Raw genomic sequence first — 21,976 nt, 5'->3', positions numbered from 1 at the left:
AAAGGAAAAAAATAAAATCTTTAAAAAAAAAGAAAAGGCAAGAATCAAATATGGCATACCTAAAGCAAGCTGGATACGTTGTTATTTAAACTACCTTCTGGGGCCGGCCCAGTGGCAAAGTGGCTAAGTTTGCATGTTCCACTTTGGCGGCCTGGGGTTCGTGGGTTTGGATCCCAGGTGTGGACCTACATACCGCTTGTCAAGCCATGCTGTAGTGGTGCCCCACACACAAAGTAGAGGAAGATTGGCACAGATGTTAGCTCAGGGCCAATCTTCCTCACCAAAATAAATAAATAAATAAATAATAAATAACTTTTGTACAAGCTACATAAGTTCTAAGGCTTTCCTTCAACGAATTATTAATATTTTAACATAATTAAAGCTGTCTTTGGGTCAGAGTCTCTGGAAGCTGGCAGGGACCAACACTGTATCGCACAAGATGCTTTACTTCAGTTGAACAATTTTCTCTGCCAGCCATAAGCAGTGTCCTCTCTGTGGTGACCACTCTCAAGAGTCAATGGCTAAGTCTTAGTGTTTTCAAAACTGAAATGTTAACATAATGATATTAATTATCACTAACCTTGTTTACAACGACACTCAGAAAGTACCTGGTGCTCAGTTCGCTTTTTTAGAAGCAAAGGAAAATATTTCTTCAAAGAAAATTCAGGATTTGACCACCTAATTTCCTCCAGCAAAAGATTTCTTACTTCTTCAGTCAAATCTTTCCTTCTCCCTGTAAACTGCAATAAAGAATAAAATGGTCAATAACAGACCGACATTGTCTATTAATATTGATCACAATAATGCCAACTACTTTCTGTCTATAGTAAGTTAAGATCAATGTAGGATTAGCTTTCGTCCCCAAACACAACCTTGATGGCAAAGCGGCCTTGCACAGCTTTCGAAGGACTTAGTTCATATTCTTATTCTTCTCCCTTTCAACTAAATTTACTTTATAATGCTGACTTACAAAGTATCTAAATGTGCTATATAATCTAAAATTCTTTTGAAACTGGCTGTCATTAATTTTTAAAATGTTTTTAAAGCTCCAGGGGTATTTAAAAGAGATGTGTACCTCAACTGGGATTTATTTTTTAAAATTGGACTCTAAGAAAAAATGAACTTCAGGCTACAACAGTAGACATCCAAAATGTTTTTTCCTCTGAAAGATGTGAAGGAAACACCCTGCAATGGATGGGTACTCTAATACTTACCACAACAGCAGGATTACTACTTTTCGGATTTGAATTCAATGTTGAAAATTCACCAAGAGCAATAACACATTTTGAGAGATCCATTACTTTAGTATTCAGTTCTTTAAGTTTAGTTAAGAGAGGACAAGTGGGTGGTTTCAAATGCCACAAATGGCATCCTAAAGAAAAACAGAAAATTCTCTTAATTACCTTCATTCATACTACCCATTTATCAAATGCCAAGTATGTAAACATGAAAAGACTGGACAACAACTACACCGTTAACACAAAAGTACTGAAACTTAAGTGAGTACAAAGGGAACAAGATCCTTACCTCCGACAAATGCAAGTAATAAAAATTACCTAGTCTTCCTCCCAATTCTTAAAAACAAGCAAACATTAGCAAAGTTTTTTTCTTTTTAAATCAACCTTGCTATTCAGGGTAAAAATTTCAGGGGCAATCAGCATCCTGGTTTAAAGTTTAAACTTTGAAGTCAGACCTGGATTCAAATCCAGACTCTGCCACTTCCTAGCCAGGTGAGCATGGGCAAGAGCCTCAACCTTAGTTTCCTCACCTGTAAAATGGGGGTGACAATTATGGTACTCAATCTCTTAGAGTTATTATGGGGATTAAACTAGATATGCATATGAAGTGCTCAGCAGAATGCCAGACAACAGCAAATGTTCGAGAACTCTTAAGGTTCTAAGAGAGAGGTTCTCTCTGTGCTTGCCTCATCTGCTCATCTACAAATAGATACTCTAAGCTTTACAGTAGCACTCTTGTGAAATTGTGTTTATCAAACTCAGGGAAGAAAAGCATAACTAATCTCTATAGTTAAACATACTGTTAGAAAATGCTATCTAAAACTGAACTAGTGAAATAACAAGAAAGCCTTCATCAACCAAATGGCCAGCGGCAGAGATGGGGAAAAAAGGAAAAATAGAATATTATTAGAAAGACTGGCTGGGAAGTTGCCCATACAAAAGAGAGGCCGAACAAAACTCAACAAGCACCAAGGTCAGAAACACAAAAAGAAGAGAAAGGAGAACAGAACACAGTGTCCATTTCATGAGTAGAGGGAGTGCACTAAACCAAACCACAAAGTCAGCTGAGAAGAATATAACTGTTTTTGTGCTAACAAAAAAAAACCTCTAGGCAGGAACAACAAAATAAAGATATAAGGCTTTGTACCTTATCAATAACTAAAAACTACGCAAGTACAGGAAGATTGTGGTTGCTATAGCATTTGAATCCAAAGAGAAATAGATTCTGATCAAGCTACTAGCACGGTAAAAGAGGCTTGTGCGAACAGCTCACTCTTGCGCACGGTGCCTGTGAGAAAGGGGGAACTAGAGCACTGAAGCACTGTTACCCATTCCAGAGACACTCACGGCACTAAACAGTAAAAGCTGTTCTGGAAAGGAAGCAAACATATTTCCTCAAACCTTCAACAGTAATTGGACGAGGACAAAGCTGGAGCTGCCGAGAAATTCTTAAGGATGATCTGTTCACACACAGGCTTTGAGTGTGAAGGGAACTGCCTTCCTTTTAGAACACGATGCCTCTCCGGAGAACATTCACTTAAGGCCCCACACACATGCCTGCTCTCCCTGGTGGAAGGCATAAGGGCTGAGGATGCCTTTGGCTTTCTCGCCCCCACCACTCATCCTCAGTAAAATGAGTTCAAGGCTGAGGAAAAGAGGATGAAACACACACTTTAAATTCCCACTAAAATCCCCATAAGAATTATATTTGCACCTTAGCCTCATCTTAAACCAACTTCCATAGTTTCATATTACTTCTAACATTTACAAATATTTCATAATGCTAAGCTCACCGTTATCTTTTTGTTGGACATGGACGACTCGCTGGAAACTGGCACTCGCTGCATTGTACACATCTAACGCAGCAGCTTTCTTCGCAATTTTTCGTTTCAACAAATCTGGCAAACCACTCATTAGAAAGTCACGCTTCGCTTTAAACTGCACACCACAATCCTGAGACTTTTCAGATGTACCTTGACTTTTAAGAAAACGATGTGAAAAAGGAGAGCTAAGGTTATAAACACTTCAAAAAACTAAACTATCTATAAAGTAAACACACTAATTTAATTTGAAAAAATCTAATCAGCTACCCGAAATGCCAGCTGGTCAAATTAAATAAAATAAGTAAACTTTCAAAATCAAATGTTTATGTCCACACTCACGTTTAAAATCCTTTGATTGCTCCCTATTGCTGTTAGCATAATAAAATTCTTTCACATGGCCTAAAGGTCCTACACGGGCTGGCATCCACCTCTCCAGCTTAATCTCACATTCCTCTCACCTCTGCTCTCTGTGCTCAAGTCACACTGGCATCCTTTCAACCTGCTCTATGTACCATGCTCCTTCTAGCTACAAGGACGCTGCACAGACAGGTCCCTCCGGCTGGAACGTTGTTCCTCCGCCTGATGACCTCCTGCTGATCCTTCAGTGCAGGTGTCATTTCCTCAGCAAAGCCTTTCCTGACCAGACCAAATCTACTTAATATAAACTTTAATAGAACTTTGTACTTCTCCTTCTTAGCACAACTGTGATTTTTCTTTTGTTGGTCCAACTAATGTTTCATCATAGATGGTCTTCCCTCTAGAGTGTAAGCCTCATGATTACAGGGAATGCATCTTGTTTTGTTCCCCATAATATTCCCAGTAACAAAAACAGTGCCTGGTACATAGTAGATATTTAAAGATTTACTGAACAAGTTCATGATCAGTTTTTTGGTATTTTTGGTTTGCTTATTTTTCCACTATTTTGTCTAGAGATGGTCATGAAATGTTTGCAAAAGACCGAGATCTTCAAATTGCAGTTGCAGTAGTGTCAATATTGCCATCTTTTAAAATGAACTTATTAAGCTTTAAATGATAACTTACATGCTTTCTAAGTAAATGAATAAATACAAAATACATTCCAAAAGATATTTTGAAATTTTCAAATGTGTATTGAACTGACCTGCTTTCATCAAAACCAAGGATAGGATCAGCTGTTTTTTGAGCCTTTCTGGTAAGAAATAAAGGAGCAATTTTCATTTTTCCTTAGGAAAATAAATACTTAAGTTAGTATCAATGTTTATCATCTCCACTTATCTCCAGCTACTTTCAAAATTATATCTCTCTTTTAAAACTTTTAAAAAAATGAACTATTTTTAAATTTTTTTAACTAAAAAAATTTCTATATAATGATCTGGTCTCTCAACCTGACAATATCAATATCAGAATCTCCTGAGGAGCTTTTTTTTTTAACTACAGATTCCCACAAGACACCACTAGAGATTTTTAGTCCATATGTCTAGGGAAGACCTGAAGATTTAAAATTTTTTAAATTTACCCAGATGATTTTGATAATCAGTCATGTCTGGGAACCATTAACTCAGCTGAGGCTAAATAGATATACAAAAATGCAATAACTTAAAATATGCTCAGTTACCCCTGTAAAACTCTTCACTACATTACACTGTAACTTCACTTATTAACATAGAAATAATATTTAGTATAAGTTTATATTTTATAAGACAAGAGATTAAATTAAAATGAGAACATTCAGAACAATAGAATCATACCCCATACATTCTAATATTCATCATAAATGCTATCAAATTTAATTACCTGGTACATTTTTAGGAGTCTTAAGTTTTTTTCCTAGTACATCATTCAGACACTGAAGTTTCTTCTGATTTTTCTCTGTATGCTTTAAAGAAGTAGGACTTGAATCTATTATTATTACAGAGTCCTAAGAACAAGAAAAAAAATTTTAAATGTCATGCAATTAATGATATTCAGATCTCAAAAAGATTATAGCACTAGAAGCCATAGATAAGATAATTCCATTAGCAATTCCATGTATCTCCCCATCAGACACTATCTGACTGACACTGAGAACACATGATACGAATGGCAGCAGTCTGTGCTTATAGCATACAAGGTCAAGTGATCAGAGTGGATTTATTATGACCACGGGTTTTCTTTTTTAAAGAAGCAACTAAGAGACTATCTTCCAGATGAAAGAATCAATATGACCAAGTTATAAAAATTCTGGCTACACCCTATTAGACTTATAATGCTAGAAATGTATTAGATGAAGTCTGATATGTTTTTACATGATCAGCATACATTTACTGAGCATCCACCATGTGTCAGGCAATATAGCAGGCCCTGGGAATACACTGACAAATGAAACCCCAGAGCTGGCTTCACGGTTACACCTGGGTTTAGGGGACAGAGGGAGGGCGAGTCCATGAGTAGAGAGTTTAACTAGTTACAGTACAGTATATTAACTAAAATACCAAAAACATATGAAAGTAAAGTACATACAAGGAAGGAAATAATTTGTCTTGAAGGCATCAGCAAAGCTTTCAAGAGGAGGTAGTGGAATGTTCATAACATTATTCATAATAGCCAAAAAATAGAAACAACCCAAATGTTCATCGACTGATAAATGGGTGAAGAAAATGTAGTATATCCATACAATGGGGTATTATTTGGCAATAAAAAAGAAATGAAACACTGATGCTACAACATGGATGAACATTATGCTAAGTGAAAGAAGCCAGACATAAAGGACCACATATTGTATGATACTATTTATATTAAATGTCCAGAAAAGGCAAGTCCGTACAGACAGAAAGTAGACTAGTGGTAGGCTAAGGCTGGGGGAGGGGAGATTGGGAGGTGACAGCTAAGGGGAATAGGGGTTCTTCTGGGGTGATAAAATGTTCCAAAACTGATTGTGGTGATGGATGCACAACCTTGTGAATATACTAAAAACCAATGAATTGCACACTTTAAATGCAGAATTGTATGGTAATAAAACTGAGTAGGAATTTCTTAGATAGAAACAGGTACCTGGAAAGTACATTTCAAGTGGAGACTACAAAGTGAAAAAAGTAAAAATTGCACCATTTGGGGAGAAATGAATAATTTGGCATGCCTAGAACAGAAAGTGTGTAAATGAGGAAGGCAGTTGTTTTGAGGAAAAGAGCTAGTTCAGCCTATGAAGGATCTTGAATGACTCGATAAGGATTCAGACTGTATTCTGTAGGCAAAAGAGAGCCAAAGGCTTTTAAACCAGAACTGAAAATGATATTCTTTCTACCACCTCAAGGCAATCTTACAATTCTACCTTAAAACTTTACACTGGTTTCCTTCTCCCACTCCAAACAGCAGAAGAAGACGGAATTCATACCAATAAACATTGTAATACTTACTTCTGATTCTGACAATTTCTTCCTTTCGGGAAGTGTCTGATGTCTAGATGAACGCCTTAAGGGTGTCACTATTTCTTCAGTAGCTTTTGACCTACTAATGTGTAAAGCTTTTGCTTTTTCAACCAATTGTTTTGCTTTTGATACATTTTTTGAAGCTCTGCTTGCCTAAACAAAAATTTGAAATATTAATTTAGGTTACTTGCAAACATTTTATATTTAATAATAGAAGAAAACAGAAAAGGCAAAAGTTTGGACACAATAAAAAGATCAGTAGTTACAAAGAACTAAAGGAGATGGAGGGATGAATAGGCAGAACATAAAGCATTTTTAAGGCAGTGAAACAACTCTGCATGACGCTACAATGGTGGAAACATGTCATTACATATTTGTCTAAACCCACAGAATACACAACACCAAGAACTATGGATTCTGGGTGACAACGATGTGTTAATGTAGGACAATTGTAACAAATGTACTCTTCTGCTATTGATAATGAGAGGCTATGCATGTGTGGGTGCAGGGCGCATATGGAAATCTCTGTACCTTCCACTCAGTTTTGCTGTGATCCTAAAACTGCTCTAAAAAATTAAGTCCATTAAAAAAATATATATAAAAGAAAAATGTAATCACAAATCACATTAAATAAAAGACAAAGAAATGGTTATTCAAATCTTACCAAGGAACTTAAATTAAAATGTGTCCAGTTATACTTAGTTTGCCTTTATTTCTAACCGAAATTTATTCAGATAAATATAACTACATTTGTGAAAAACACCAAGAAAGATGTCTGTATTAGATGTCTGCAGAGATTAGAATTCTTGGTTATTTCCCCACCATCTTCATGGCATCTGTTCTTTGATTTTAGTCCTTTAGGCTGAATCCTTTGGAGAGAGGTTGAAAAGGTATTAGGCATGGAAAAGAGCACTAGATAAGAATAAAGGCTGGCTTTCAGGCCTGGCTCTGCCATTGATGTACTAAGTGATCTTGTGCATTTAAATATTATCTTCCAGATAATGTGCTTTTCCTACTCTGAGTTCTACAAGTTTTTATGTGTAGATTAAAAATACACAGCAAGGAAGCTGCAGAACAGTGTAAATTGTAGGATCCCCTTTAAAAAGGGCATATATCTATTTAAGCATATATGAAAGTATCTTTCATATATTTAAGCATAGGAAAGTCTGGAAGGATAAACAAGTAACTATTAAAAGTGGGTCACCCATAGACAGTAGGAGTGAGAAGACAAAAAAAAAGTTTTCTTTTTTTTTGAGGAAGATTAGCCCTGAGCTAACATCTGCTGCCAATCTTCCTCTTTTTTGCCAAGGAAGACTGGCCCTGAGCCAATATCCATGCCCATCATCCTCTACTTTATATGTGGGATGCCTTTCAGAGTATGGCTTGACAAGCAGTGCATAGGTTCATACCTGGGATGTGAACCAGTGAACCCCGGGCTGCTGAAGCAGAACACGCGAACTTAACCACTGCGCCATTGGGCCAGCCCCTTCACTTTTAATTTTACATACTTCTCTGTTTGTTTTTTAAACAAACGTTTGCTGGTTTTTAAGACCTTTAAAATCTTTTAAAAAATCATTAAAAAGAATAGGCATAGACATTCAACACATACAGAAGAAGGTTCGGAATGTTAAGGATTTGCTCCTATAGGAGCAGAGTGATAGATTTTTGTTCTTGTTCTGCTAGCAAAATTTTTGGCAGGCTGATGAACCTTATAGAAAGTCAGTATTCAAAATAATCCACCTAAATTTAAATTAACAACGCAATCATTGAAACAAATTATTAGTACAAAGAGATATGTTTTACTGAATGTGTGAAAAAAACCATACACATATACATTTTGGCAAGCGGTTCTGATATCACAGTCATGCGTCACTTTATGATGGGGATAGTTCTGAGAAATGCATTGTTATGTGATTCCGTCATTGTGCAAACATCATAGAGCATACTTGCACACACCTAGATAGTATAGCCTACTACTAATGTTAGGGGACCACCATTGTACACGCAGTCTGTCAATGACTGAAACGTCGTTATGCGGTGCATGACTATACTTGAAATCTGTTTTTTCCTAATAGTTTCCTGATAAGTTTTTAAAAGTTCTTATTTATAGAAAAACAGCAAAATAAAGAAAATTAAAATTAACCATAATCCTATCACCTCAAAAATAGTCATTTCCAACACCCTACTTTCTGACCTGGCTGCCTATCCTCCCAGCTCTGACTTGGTCACTCCTGACTACATGAGAAACTTCAGTCCTCACAGCTCTCTACTCGCTCCCTATTTATCAGCCCCTGCTTCCCTCCACCCAGCTTAGATTCCACTGTACACCACTTCAGCCACTCCTAAAAACGTTCTCCTCCTTTGCCCCACTGTCCTTCAAAACAGAGTTAAATATTTACTTCATGAGCTCAATATGAGTACTAAGCATAAGATAGTATGTGATAAGCAGTAGAAAAAATGATAGCTGTTAAATAAAAAACAGAAGAGATGCCAACTTTCTGTAGCAGTGATTGTCAGCCAAGGATTATTATCACCTTGGTGGCTTTTTCAAAACACACATACCTTTACCTACTACCCTGGAGAGAATCTAATTCTCTTGTGATGGGGATAAGCAGTTTATTTTGCAAAAGCAGCTAAACCATCCTTATATATCCCATCGCTCCCTTCATGGTAGCGGTTTTCAACTGGGGGTGATGTTTTCCCTTGAGGAGATACTTGGCAATGTCTGGAGACATTTTTGGTTATCATAACTAGGGGAGCTGGAGTACTACTGGCATCCCATGGGCAGAGGCCCCAGCTACTGCTAAACATTCTATAACACACAAGACAGTCTCCCACAACGAAGAATTATCCAGCCCAAAATGTCAACAGTACTGGGTTGAAAGACCCCACTTTCCAGCCTCTATTCTAGAGAAATAAACCAGAAATTCAATCATGACCTATAAGCAGCCTTAAGGAAAATGAGTGGAAGGTAACTCTCACTAACAAAACTTTTTCTAAGTAAATTACACTGTTCTTATCAATTGCTTTCATCTCACAATAAGATAGGTTGATTTCTTTCTTTTTTTTTTTTTTTTAAAGATTTTTTTATTTTTTTCCTTTTTCTCCCCAAAGCCCCTCTGGTACATAGTTGTATATTCTTCGTTGTGGGTCCTTCTAGTTGTGGTATGTGGGATGCTGCCTCAGCGTGGCTTGATGAGCAGTGCCATGTCCGCGCCCAGGATTCGAACCAACGAAACACTGGGCCGCCTGCAGCTGAGCGCGCAAACTTAACCACTCGGCCACGGGGCCAGCCCCAGATAGGCTGATTTCTTAATAAACTAAAGGTATGAAATAGTGACAAGTAATCTAGGGCTGAAGTTAATATAACCAAGCTATGAAATATGCGAATCTTCCTTTAGTGTATTACTTCCCTTAGCAATTGTTGCTGTTTTAGGAAAGAGAATACCACTTACAAGACTCCCTAATATTTCAATTACCTTTCTAGTCTGAGAAGTAAAATCTCCATCAGTTGCTTCAGATTTCTCCGATCTTTTCTTTGATTTTTTCTTAGATTTTCTGGGAGTACTAATTCTGGTGAATTTCATTCTGGAGGAAAAACAGATATTCAGAAGCATTTTCATGATTATAGAGTGTAAAAATTTCAATTAAATACAGAATAAAACCAACCAGGGCTCCAATTTCTGGACAGTTTTAAAAAACAAAAACACTCCCCATTAGTTTCAAACTACTGACTCAAAAGTAAGCCAAACTCAATGTTAAACTCTTAGAAAATACAAAATGTTTCCTTTTAGAAATCATAAGCTTTACAGAAAATTAGCTCCTAAGATCACTCTTATATTAGTCAGAATCATTATCAAATATATACCTCACAGTATACGGCTCAGTTTAGCCAAGAAATAAAGTTCTATAATTTATTTTTAATCTCCTGTTTTGTTAAATGTACAGAATTCAAATTTGAGGGATATTTCTCCAGGGACTAGCAACTGTGATGAATAAAAGTTTAGAATTCATCTAATATACATCCAGAATTCTTCTGGAATCATGCCTGACTTTAAACTAAATGTGGAAAATAAGCAGCATTTTTGAAGCCGTTTTCTTTTTCTTATAAATCAGCTGTGTTCTAGAAAAAACAATATTCTCCAATGCTTGAAGTATTTTTCTTCCCAGCGAATAATACATGCAGAATACTTAGAACTTCAGAACAAAAACAAAACTTTACCTAATAGGGCTCTCCGAATCGGAGGGTACTGTTATTAATTCTGCTGTATATAAGCTGTGCTTTTCTGATAAGTTGGCTGCTTTTGGAGTGGAAGCCTTTATGGGACTACCATCTTGTGCATCTTCAGAATCAGTACTTCTAATGACTGTTGCAGTAGGTGTGCTGCTATTTCTTACAGATCTTCTAGTTGATTTGGGTGTGGAAATATTTACCAAGCTGTCCTCAGTTTCAGCTTTAGAATGTGTAACCTTATCCTTAACTGGCACGCTGGTTTTTCTCGAAGTCTTCTTGTTATACAAAGAAGGTATAGTTAGAGGGTTATCATTTGCTGTACCTTCACAAACAAGACTTTCACTGTTAAATAATGTGTTCCTTTTGAAACCTTCTGTTTTCTTTTGTCTTAAACTCATTCTAAGCCTATTTTGATTTTGTTTATCTTTAAAGGAAAAAGTTGTTTCTTGCTTTTGAGTATTTCCCTCTCTATTTTCACCTAGAGTAGCACCAGTATCTAGCATTTTCTTACCCTTTTTCCTCAACTTTTTACTTTTCTCCCTAGGAAAACTTCCTTTATCAGTGTGTGACTGTGAACTGGCATTATTTGAAACGATTTCGACACTAGGATTTCTCATGATTTTTTTGGAATTACTGTCTCTTCCATCCTCATTTAAAGGTTTTTCATTGAGCTCTTTCTGCTTATCAGAAGACTTTTTGACTCCATTCTTAAGTGCATCTGATACTGGCTGCCTAAATGCTTTCATAAACTGCTGCCTTTCTTCTAGAGTGCATTTTGGTTTCACAGCTTCAGAACTTCCAGCTTCTAACACTGCCAATTCTAATTCTTCCTCCTGTATGACAACATTAGATTTTCTTTTCTGACCTGTCTGTTCATTTTCAGGATCAGACAGACTATTTTCCATTTCTAACTGCTTGTGTTTCAAGAAAATTGAGGGTATTTTCCTTGTCTTTTTTGGGGGGATAGGATGAACTTGTGCAAGAACGGTAACTGTCTTAAAGCGTACAGGTTGGGTAATTTCACAGGTTTCTGTGTCACTTATACAATCACTTTTGACTGCGTCTTCAACAGTTTCAGAAGGAGTACAAATTGACATTGCAGAGTCTGGTGTGTGTTCTACTTTATTCTCCTTGTGACTTTTTAAAAATTCCTCATATGAGACAGTGACCATACCATCAGTTAACTGGGCTGTTTTAGTTACAGGAGCTCCAGAGTCTGCATCATTTGCAATCCTCTCCACTTCATTAGTTAGGGAAGGCATACTGCATTTACTGTCTTTAACATCTTTTTGAAGGAGATTTAGTTCCTCTGCCAAGGGCGAACTTTCTGATAGGTCTATTACATCCCTGTACTTCCTTTTTCTCAATTTTTTGCAATGATTTTTTGTGGTCCTTTGTTTAGAATTTACTTTCTTAGAACTCTTTTTGGGGGCCATAGTGCTTGACTGCTTTTTGATATCTTGAATCCTTTCTGTAAGTACCTCTACATGTTTTTTGTCAAGTAAAACAGAAGTACTACTCTCCACAAAATCATTATTTAAACTAGAGTGTTCTTTACTGTCATCACTGCTAATTTCAATTGGAGATTCATTTTCAGTTGTAATATTATTTAGTTGATGAGCTAAGTTAACTCTCTTTCCTCTCTTCTGAAACTGTGTATTTGAGAACACTTGCAAAGGTGATTTACAGTCTTTGCCACTGTTAGCAGGCAATGGTGGAGATGACTTGATCTCGCAGTCTTTTGCTGATTGAGTCTTCTCCTTTGTGGGTGAAGTCTTTCTAAAATAATGCAGAATGTTACTGGATTTTGGTGGAGAGAAAACCCTGTCTCCGGTTTTCCCTATTGGTGATAAATATTTTGTAATTGTTTCGCAGGAAGATCTGTCGTCATCTTTCCTTCGCTTTTTGCATGCCTATCAATTTAAAAGAAGAAAAAAAGCACTTATTTCAAGCAAAATAATACAAAACATAAATTTTAAACATGGATCTACTTTTTTTTTTTTTTTGAGGAAGATTAGCCCTGAGCTAATATCTGCTGCCAATCATCCTCTTTTTGCTGAGGAAGACTGGCCCTGAGCTAACATCCATGCCCATCTTCCTCTACTTTATATGTGGGACGCCTGCCACAGCATGGCACGCCAAGCGGTGCCATGTCCGGATCCGGGATCCGAACCAGCAAATCCTGGGCTGCTGAAGCGGAACGTGAGAACTTAACCGCTGTGCCACCAGGCCAGCCCCAGATCTAATATTTTATGTCATTGGATAAAAAAAGGGAAGGCTCCCTTAGGTGATAAACATGATATATATTAGAAAGAAAAAGAGCTTTAAAGTTAAACCTATATTCAAGTCTCAATGTCACATCAAATTATACACTAATAATTTGTGTGCTTTACTAGATATATACTATACTTCAATAAAGTCTCAAGTCTACTATACTTATGCATAAATGTGTTCACTTCAGTTGGCCTCTGTTTACTCTATAACCTTTGAATAGTACCACCCACCCCACAGAATTTGTAATGAACACATTACATAAAAATATGTGAAGTCTGATGCATCATAGGGACTCTACAAATATTAATTCTATTCCATTTTTACTTTACTGTTAAAAATAAACAAAGTATTCTAACTGTTTCTTAGAAATAAGTACATAGTGAATAAGCCTAGGATCTCAAAACTTACTTATCAAGTAAAAATTGTGGTGAAGGACATTTAGCACAAATAAAACTGTCCAGTGTTTTAATTTGCTATTAAAACAGTTACTGCCTGCCTCCTCCATTATTTACTATCCTCAGAATACCAAGGTGACTATAATGCTAAAAAGTTACATTTTTGTTGGGCCATAAATTAGTAACTTACATAGGTCAACTTAAAAAGCAAATCTGCCTGTTATTTTATCCTCAAAATGAGCTTATTCAGGAATAGCCAAAAGAATTGCAACTCAGGATGTGCAGGCTATGGCAAACCATAGGCAAATCCAGAAAACAAAGGAGGGGAGCTGCCTTTATAGAGAAAAAGGGGGAATAGGGAGGGGCTGTTCGAAACTAAAGTCAATTGGGCCAACGTAAGAGTTCAGGGTACAACTGGCTCCCCATTGGCTGAGCTGCAGTGTTTCTCATTGGCCAGGCTTGACCCGCGGTGGGGAGAGAAATTTTCCCTCTGTAGTAAAGCAGTTTTACTTCCTGTCAAAGATGCAAGCCGGGGTCTTTTGCTGTTTGGGGTAATTGACAATATATAATAGGGTATGAGAATTTCCCCTCCAGGCCTTCCAACTCCAACTTGGTCGAGGTTTCTCTTAGTCATCTCCACACATAATAGAAAAAGCTTATTAGTTACAAAAAGCTCTATCAGTTTTTCTTTAACTTCCCTCAGTTCATTTGTCAGAATAAACTTGCCAGAATAACAAGGTAATTTTTCAAAAGATAAGTAATGGATGGGGCAATTATACTTCTAGAAAATGAAAACATATAAAGCTATCATGACTAAAAGCACAGTACTGATGCATGAATAGGCAGGCAACTTAATGGAAGGGCTCAGAAAACCAGAAAAAGACATTAAGTATATATTTAAGAACTAGGTGTATGATAACAGGAGCATTCAAGTAGTGGACAAAGAAGTAATTAATAAATGGTATTGGGGCACATTTCTAACCATCTGGATAAATATGAGGCAAAATAAATTACAGACATTAAAATTTTATATGTTTAAACGAAATAGTAAATGTATTACAAGAAAATGCTAACGAGTTGTCAGTGTTACTATTACCCTGAGATGGTATCAGAGGCACTATACCATAGGCTCTGGAGTCAGGCAGATCTAAGTTCAAGTGCTAGCTCTGACATCTACTAGTGTGCGACCTTAAGCAAATTACTTTTAACTCTCTAATTTACTTTTTCTAACTTAACTTACTTTTAATTACTTTTTAAACTTCCTGTCTCATCTGGAGAATATAGATAATAACTCATCGCAGAGTTGATATTAAGTAAAATAACATGTATAAGGCCTTTACCCTTAAAATACTATACAGTATTATTACTATGAAATAGGCTCTGTTAGCAGGGCACCAAAAGTAGAAATTGTAACGAAACGATTGATAAAACTGACCACACAAAAATCAAGAACTGTGTAATTCAAGCACCAAAAGTCCTTCTTCACACCTGAGACAAGCTGAGCAACTGCCTTGATATAGGAAGCAAGCATCAGCATAACAACTATTAGCAAGTAGACAAAAGTTACTCAATTCTAAAAAGTAAGAAAGAGTCCCAGTTAACTAAGTGGACATACATCTTGGCTCACTGTAAGGACACCAGTATGCATACTTCAGTTAGAACGTTACCTTGAGATGAAAAAGTGTAAAAATATAGCAATCGTCCACTTTAAAATGCCACTGCACTACTTCATGGCATTAGAATCTCTTTATAATGACTGCTTAGTGCATTTCACTGAAACTTGACGAACACATGACAATAACAGCAGGCTCCTAATTGCGGTATCTTCAGCTCTAAAGCAGTGAGAAGCCGATTTTTCAATTAAGTACCCTGTTTAATTCCTGAAATGACAATCTAAACGGTAGTCCTAGAACAGGTAGATGGATGGACTAATTCAACTTAAAGATTCTTTTCAACGCTAAAATTCTATGATTCCTTATCATGAACCCAGACTTGACCCTGGGATCTCTATGACACTTCACAAGTCCAAAACATCAAGTTCCAGCAACATTTCAGGATCTGGGCGCTGGTCGCGATATCGTAAGCCCTGACTTAGCTAGCTCCGCAAACATCTCACAATCCTGTTTGTCAGGACCTACCAAGACTTTCAGAAAAGGCATACTCCAGCAATTGGTCCACACAATGTCACAACTGCGGGGCCTCACCATATCCCTCCTTTCCCCTCACAGATTCAAAGTCGGGATCACCTTTCTCCCACCCGCAACAGACGGAGACACTCAAGCTCACCTCAATCTCGTAGTCCTTCACCGGAGGGGGAGCAGCTGCCGCCGCCATGGCCAAGACCCCCACCATAATCCCTGCTTCCTGGAATCCCGGTTCCTAGGACCTTGCGCGGCCCGGCCCGGCCTGCCTGGAGGCCATGGAGGCGGCCGGCTCCTGCAGGAGCGAGGAGCTGGGCCGTGGGGTCGGTCTCGGACTCCCCCACGCCCACCCGCCCGGAGCGGTGGCGGAGGCTGGGCCCAGCTCTGCCCAGTAGAACGCGGGAAGAGGCGCTGAGAAAGCGCGGGCAGCGAGGACCCCGGGGGGCGGCGGGTGGGCGCGGGGTGTCCCAGAGGCGGACGCTCCAGGCTGAGCGCTTGGGACCCGGGCTCCCGTGGGGAAAGCAAGCCGAACGTAGATCGGACCCACCGGCTTCGGAGGGAGTTCTTGTCAATTGGGTTTTCGCGCCGTCCTGAACGCAGGGGGCGGGGCTAAGGATTGCTTCCGGAGGCTGTGCGGACGGTACGCCGAGAGGGCCAGAATACTTCTTTGGCGAACCTACGGGAGGCGGGATTGCTTTACCGTGGAATTTAAAATTAGCGGGGATTTTGGAGATTCGAACTCCTCACCCCCAGTTTCACGGATGAGGACATGATTTGACTAATGTATTAAATTCTTGGTAGCAGAATTAAAACGCTAGACTTTTGAGACACCAGGCTAGCCCCGATTTAAAAGTGGAAATTTGAAGGATACAGAAAAGGAAATAATTGGTTACATTCATCCCACATAGAATAAATATTATTTTGGCAAGGGTCCTGCCTCGAAATACGCCCATTCGGGGTCGCAGATTTCGATTCTTTACCCTTAATTTAGCTAAGGGGGGCATTTCTTCCCACGGATTTCGTCCGCTCAAGCAGCCTGAGGTCCTTGGCTCAGCTGGTTGGCGTGTGTTAAGCCGTCGCAGGATGCCAGTAGTTCGCTGGTTTGTAGCAATGATAATCTCATACATCATTTGCATTGTTTTCATGAAGTTGTTTAACCTTTACTTTTTTTACGTTAAAGTTGTAATTGCACAAATATAAAGTATGTTTATTTTGTTTGAGTGCATAGTTTTAACTGCACGGTATGCAGGAGCTGAAACAACATATTAAATAATAACGGCAGGCCACCTTGTTAGGTCGGGTTACGCAAACTAATTTTAACTATTGACGTAACTGTGTCCATGTTTATGGTATTTGCTATTGTCCTGACAACATAAAGAGTACAAATTTCTCCAATGAAATTAGCGGTAATTACTTTTTCTTTGAAAATTCTTAGCCCTCGGTTAGGGTTTTCAGGAAGGGAGACTGCACTACCTTCAGTCTTCTAAGTTTTGTTATTTTGGTTTGGGTTTTTTAAATAACTAAATATGGGAGAAATTCTTGATCGCTGATTAATTGTATTTCATTTATTTATAGATAATGTGGGATGCTTTGCATTGACTCTCTGGAAGTTCCTAGAAGACAAGGTTGATGTTGCTGAGGTACCAAGTTTGGCTCTGGATGTATGAGTACTTCCTCAGAAATACACTTTAGAAGTCTTTTCCCAGATATGTTACCTTACTCCAAGCATAATTCACATAACTGTCTCCTCCTAGAATATCCTTGAGCCAGGTGACTGGGTTTTGATAAATCTGGCCATTTTCTACCTTAATTTTACTACTCAATGAAACACTAGCTTTGTGGGTGGTCACAGTTGTCCCTGCTCACTGTCTTGAGAGAGTTTCCAGGTCCTGGTGCAGGGTGTGGGAATCCAGGCAAAGCCTGTGGACTCCCTGAGTTAAGGAGATGGAGCAGAGTGTAGGGAGGCAAGGGGGCTAGAGTTTGCAGGACAGAGAACTGAAGAAGAGAGAAGTACACAGAGAGAATGCTCAGAGACTCATTTCTCTCAGACTCATTAGTGGGCTCTTCTGTAGAATGATCAGGAGATGAGCTGGGATTTTCACTGGGGAACTTCCCAGGGTTAATAGGTGAGGTCTTTTCTCTGGGACCATTCAGCTTCTGCTCCAATCTCTTTGGGGGCAGGGGTGGTTATATCTTGTGCAGTTGCATAGAAGCAATGGGAAGGGGTCACCTAAATGTATGGAACAGGGCAATGGACCTGGAATATCAACTCTAATTTTAACTGATGTCTCCTTCTCTCAGTCCATACTTCATGAACTATGCTATTCTATTCTATGCTATGCTATTCATCCATCCATCCATCCATCCATCCCTCCATCCATCCATTTGTTCCGTAAATACTATTGAGTGCCTGATATGTCCCAGCTATGAACAAAGCAGCTATTAAAAAGAAAAACAGACAAAATCCCTATCCTCTTAGAGTTTATATTCTAGTTGGAAGAGACATGTAATAAAAATGATAAATAAGTAACATATATGGTGAGAGGTATAAATGCTGAGGAGAAAATAATGCAGGAAGTAGGATAAGGAAAGAAATGTCTAGATGGGGTTGCAATTTTTTTAAGTGACTAAAAATTTTAAAAGGATGGATCTGAGGCCTTCTAGCCTGACTTTCTCAGAAATCTCCGGGCAAAAGTGGTCCAATTCTGATTGGTTCACCTTTGCAGTTTAGGATATAACTTCCATCAGTTGGCTAGAGGAATTACTATTCCTCCATTCACTTTCCATCTTCCAAAAATTTGTGGAACTCTCTAGTGCTCTTTTATGTTCTCTACTGTTCTGCTTGACCTTAATCCAGTTTTAAAGTGTTATTTTGAAGGGGTTTTAAGCATATGTGGCCAATCCAAGAAGAGCGTTAAGACAGCTCAGGGTTCACCTTCTCCAAGAAACTTTCCCTGATATCTTCTTCCTTCCAGTTTGCCTTGGGCTGGATTAGGTGGCAGGTCTCTGCTTGTACTCATTGCACTCACTGCATTATATTATAGATTTCTGCTTATATGTGTGTGTTCCCCCCACTGGACTAAGCAGGCAGGTCCTTGGTCTCATTCCTATTTTGATTCCCAGCACCTAGCACAGAGCCAGACACATACCTTGTACTCTTTAAACTTTTTAACATTTTTTTTAAGGAAGATTGGCCCTGAGCTAACATCTGTTGCCAATATTCGTCTTTTTTTTTCTCCTCGAATCCCCAGCACATAGTTGTATACTCTAGTTGTAGGTCACTCTAGTTCCTCCAAGTGGGATGCCGCCACAGCATGGCTTGATGAGCAGTGCTGGGTCTGCACCCAGAATCTGAATGGTGAACCCCTGGTGCAGAAGCAGAGTGCGCAAAGTTAACCACTTGGCCACAGGCTGGCCCCTCTTTAAACTTTTTATAAATGAATGTGTGCTTTTACATGGCCATATTATTCAGTCTTTACACCAGCCCTGTGGAAGATATTTACATTATTGTCAATTTACAGAAGTAGAAACTATAGCTCAGAGGGATTTCCAAAGTTAGTGTTTAACCAAGTCTCCAACTTCAACCTCTGTGCTTTTTTGCAATGACACACTGTAGTCAGTACACGGAGAAAAAGTGGAAAATGTCATTTTCTCTCCAATATTATATCCCCTTCTCTTGATAACCATGACTGTTGTTCTGGTATCTACACTTCCCCTACTTGAACCGCATACTTGGGGAAAGCTAGCTCTACCCCTGGCTCTGGATCCACCCAAACTAATCTGCATAATCCAGCCTCCTGACCACAGTCAGTTATTGGTCCAAAGGTGGGCATGTGACCTAGTTTGGGCCCAGAAGACAAGCGAAGAGATATTCTGGGTGCCCCTGGGAGATAAGCATGTTTCTACTACTGATATAGGTCCAGGAAGGAGTTCTACTCGTTCCAGAAGGTGTATAAAATTAAACAGCCTTAAAATAAGGTAATGGTATAAATGGGAGAGAAGAGAGTTGCGGAAGTCTGACCTTTGAATCAAACTAACCCTAAAGTTGGTATTAGATAATGAATCCCCTTTATTGTTTAAGGTAGTTTGAGTTGGGTTTTCTGTAACTTGAACTGAAGGTATCCTAAAGGCTACAAGATGAAAGGAAGGCAAAGGAAAAGAAGGAAAACGAGAGAGGCTCAAGATATTAATGACCTATGTAAAAGATGTAAATATATACTAAAGATATTTAGGAACATTCTGAATAAATCAAGAGGCCATTGAGATAAACTCAGGAAAGACTGACAAAACAAAATGTATGGACATATGTATAATATCAGCCTTGCCCCTTGGTCCCCTAACCTACCAACGAAGGAGAATTTTGCCTTCACCTCCTCCTCTGCAAGTTATCGACCTGGCTCCCCAGCTTCTGTGGTACAGAGCTGAGAGAAGGCACTGAAGAGACAGGTGGGAAGGGGAAAGCTGGGTATTAGGAGGTTCGCATTGAGAAGGGAAGAAGGGATTGAAGGAGAAACTCCAGAGCACCAATGGGGAATAAGAGAATGGGTGTGGAGAAGAGGATATGGAGCAGAGTTTCTATGACTTATGGAGACTGTCAGGAGATACAACAATTTAATGCAACACATGATTCTGGACTAGATCTGTTGGCTGTAACGGGCATCCTTGTGACAATTGGTTAAACTTGAATGGGAGTCTGAGTGTTAGATGGTAATAAAGTATCAATGTTAAATTCCTGGTTTTGATGGTTGCTTTGTTAGTTTGCAGGAGAATGTACCTGTAGGATATTAGCAATTTACTCTCAAATGGTTTATTCAGGAAAAAAAAGAATTTGCACTGTATCTGCAACTTCTCTGTAAGTTTGAGATTTCTGCAAATTTGAGTTTTCAAAATTTAAACATATATAGCATATGTAGCATATAAAATCTTTTAAGAGGCACAAGTCAAGGGGCTGGCCTGGTGGCATAGTGGTTAAGTTTGCACGCTCTGCTTGGGCGGCCTGGGGTTCGCAGGTTCAGATTCCAGGCACAGACCTACACACTGCTCATCAGGCCATGCTGTGGCAGCATCCCACATACAAAATAGAGAAAGATGGACACTGATATTAGCTCAGTGACAATCTTTCGCAAACAAAAAGAGGACAATTGACAACAGAGAGTAGCTCAGGGCCAATCTGCCTCACCAAAAAAAAAAAAAAAAAAAAAAAGAGGCATAAGATTAGAATTATCTCAATTATTTTGGTTGCTGGACAGTATTTCTTTGTATGAGTTGCTATTCAAAAACTAAGTCCTAAGATTTACTTAGTTCTAGCTAGGTGATTCTAAATAATGTGTTAATAGTATTGTGTGCATAAAGGGGAGTCAGAGAGCAAAAAGTTGTCAGTTTGTGCTCAGTACAGTTAGGAGCTTTCTGAGAAGAGGCTGAAGAGAGGAGAGAGGAAGCTTTTACTAAGCGGATGACCAAAGTATTCTGGACTTAATCCATGTTTACTAAACAACTCTCTGGTTACAACTTGACTTTCCAGCTGTTACAGTTTTCTTGGCAATTATGTTCTTGTAAATAAATAAATTAGCAAGTTGCTTTGTTTGTTTCTTGTAAGTCTTACTAGCATGAGGAGTCTGTCCCCCTGAATCTGCTCACCTGTGAGTACACTGAAAAGTCAATTCTAGACCAGTGTAATGCCATGGACATAACAGCTCTGTAAAACGCTGTCTGATGGCCTGCTGGCTTCTGTCATTGCCACCTCAGATCAGTCTTCCTCTCTGTTATCAACCAGAGTTTTTACTCTTTAGGAATTTGTGCTCTAAAGTTAAAAACAATGCATCCCAAAATTTCAAGCCGGGGAAAGCAGTTTCACAAGATTTTCTTCATTTTTCTTTGTATTTTTATATAGTGTGGATAGATTAGATACATATATCCTGCCTCTCATCAGTTAGTAGTTCAAGAAAATAAAGGTGAATAAGACTAAGATTAGTGTCTTGGCTTTATGGACATTTTCCTTTTAGTTTTTTAAAACTTCACGTAGTAAAGCCACCCAGGGTGGGATCCAATTATGTTCAATTAGCTTTAGAGAGGACACAGAACACACTATGTCCAAGAACATTTAATAAATCCTGGGTTTTTTTTACTGATTCAGTCTGTGCTTAAATCCTCCTATTCCTTGAACCACTTAACCAACTTTTCTCCTGATTTTACTGTCAAACCTCTGTAAAAGCCCACATCCTAATTCAAGCCTCTGTCATATCATACCTGGACTAATGCCATGTGGTTTTTTCTTATTTATCCTCCTCCATCCATCCTGTGTATATTCATTTCACTGAACAAATATTTATTGACTATGTATTTATTACTCTACGCCATCCTCTACCTTTTCTTAAGACAGACCCAAGTCCCACCTCTCTATCATTTATCTTCCTAAAACATTGTTTAACAAATATCACTGCACATGCAAAAATCTTCAATGTCTATTCATTAAAGTCAGAGCTTCTTCT

The 21,976-nt window shown here is 38.5% G+C and overlaps 1 protein-coding gene across 3 annotated transcripts in view; it reads right to left on the bottom strand.

Annotated features, from left to right (window-relative positions):
* Positions 1-16,064, bottom strand: part of ATAD5 (ATPase family AAA domain containing 5) — a 39,784-nt gene extending 23,720 nt beyond the window's left edge. For all 3 annotated transcript variants that reach the window (XM_046677895.1, XM_046677897.1, XM_046677896.1), the window contains exons 1-9: positions 15,634-16,064; positions 10,667-12,591; positions 9,924-10,032; positions 6,433-6,597; positions 4,835-4,958; positions 4,182-4,263; positions 3,032-3,216; positions 1,215-1,372; positions 581-740 (exon numbers count right to left, since the gene is read on the bottom strand). In XM_046677895.1, coding sequence (XP_046533851.1) covers positions 581-740; positions 1,215-1,372; positions 3,032-3,216; positions 4,182-4,263; positions 4,835-4,958; positions 6,433-6,597; positions 9,924-10,032; positions 10,667-12,591; positions 15,634-15,699 — 2,974 coding nt within the window. In that variant the 5' untranslated portion in view covers positions 15,700-16,064. The remainder of the gene's footprint in view (positions 1-580; positions 741-1,214; positions 1,373-3,031; positions 3,217-4,181; positions 4,264-4,834; positions 4,959-6,432; positions 6,598-9,923; positions 10,033-10,666; positions 12,592-15,633) is intronic.
* Positions 16,065-21,976: the final 5,912 nt, after the last annotated feature.

The sequence above is a fragment of the Equus quagga genome, chromosome 11, assembly GCF_021613505.1.
Source record: "Equus quagga isolate Etosha38 chromosome 11, UCLA_HA_Equagga_1.0, whole genome shotgun sequence".
NCBI classification, from domain to species: Eukaryota; Metazoa; Chordata; class Mammalia; order Perissodactyla; family Equidae; genus Equus; species Equus quagga.
The sequence above is the reverse complement of the archived record's forward strand: the minus strand, read 5'-3'. Positions and strand labels throughout refer to the sequence as shown.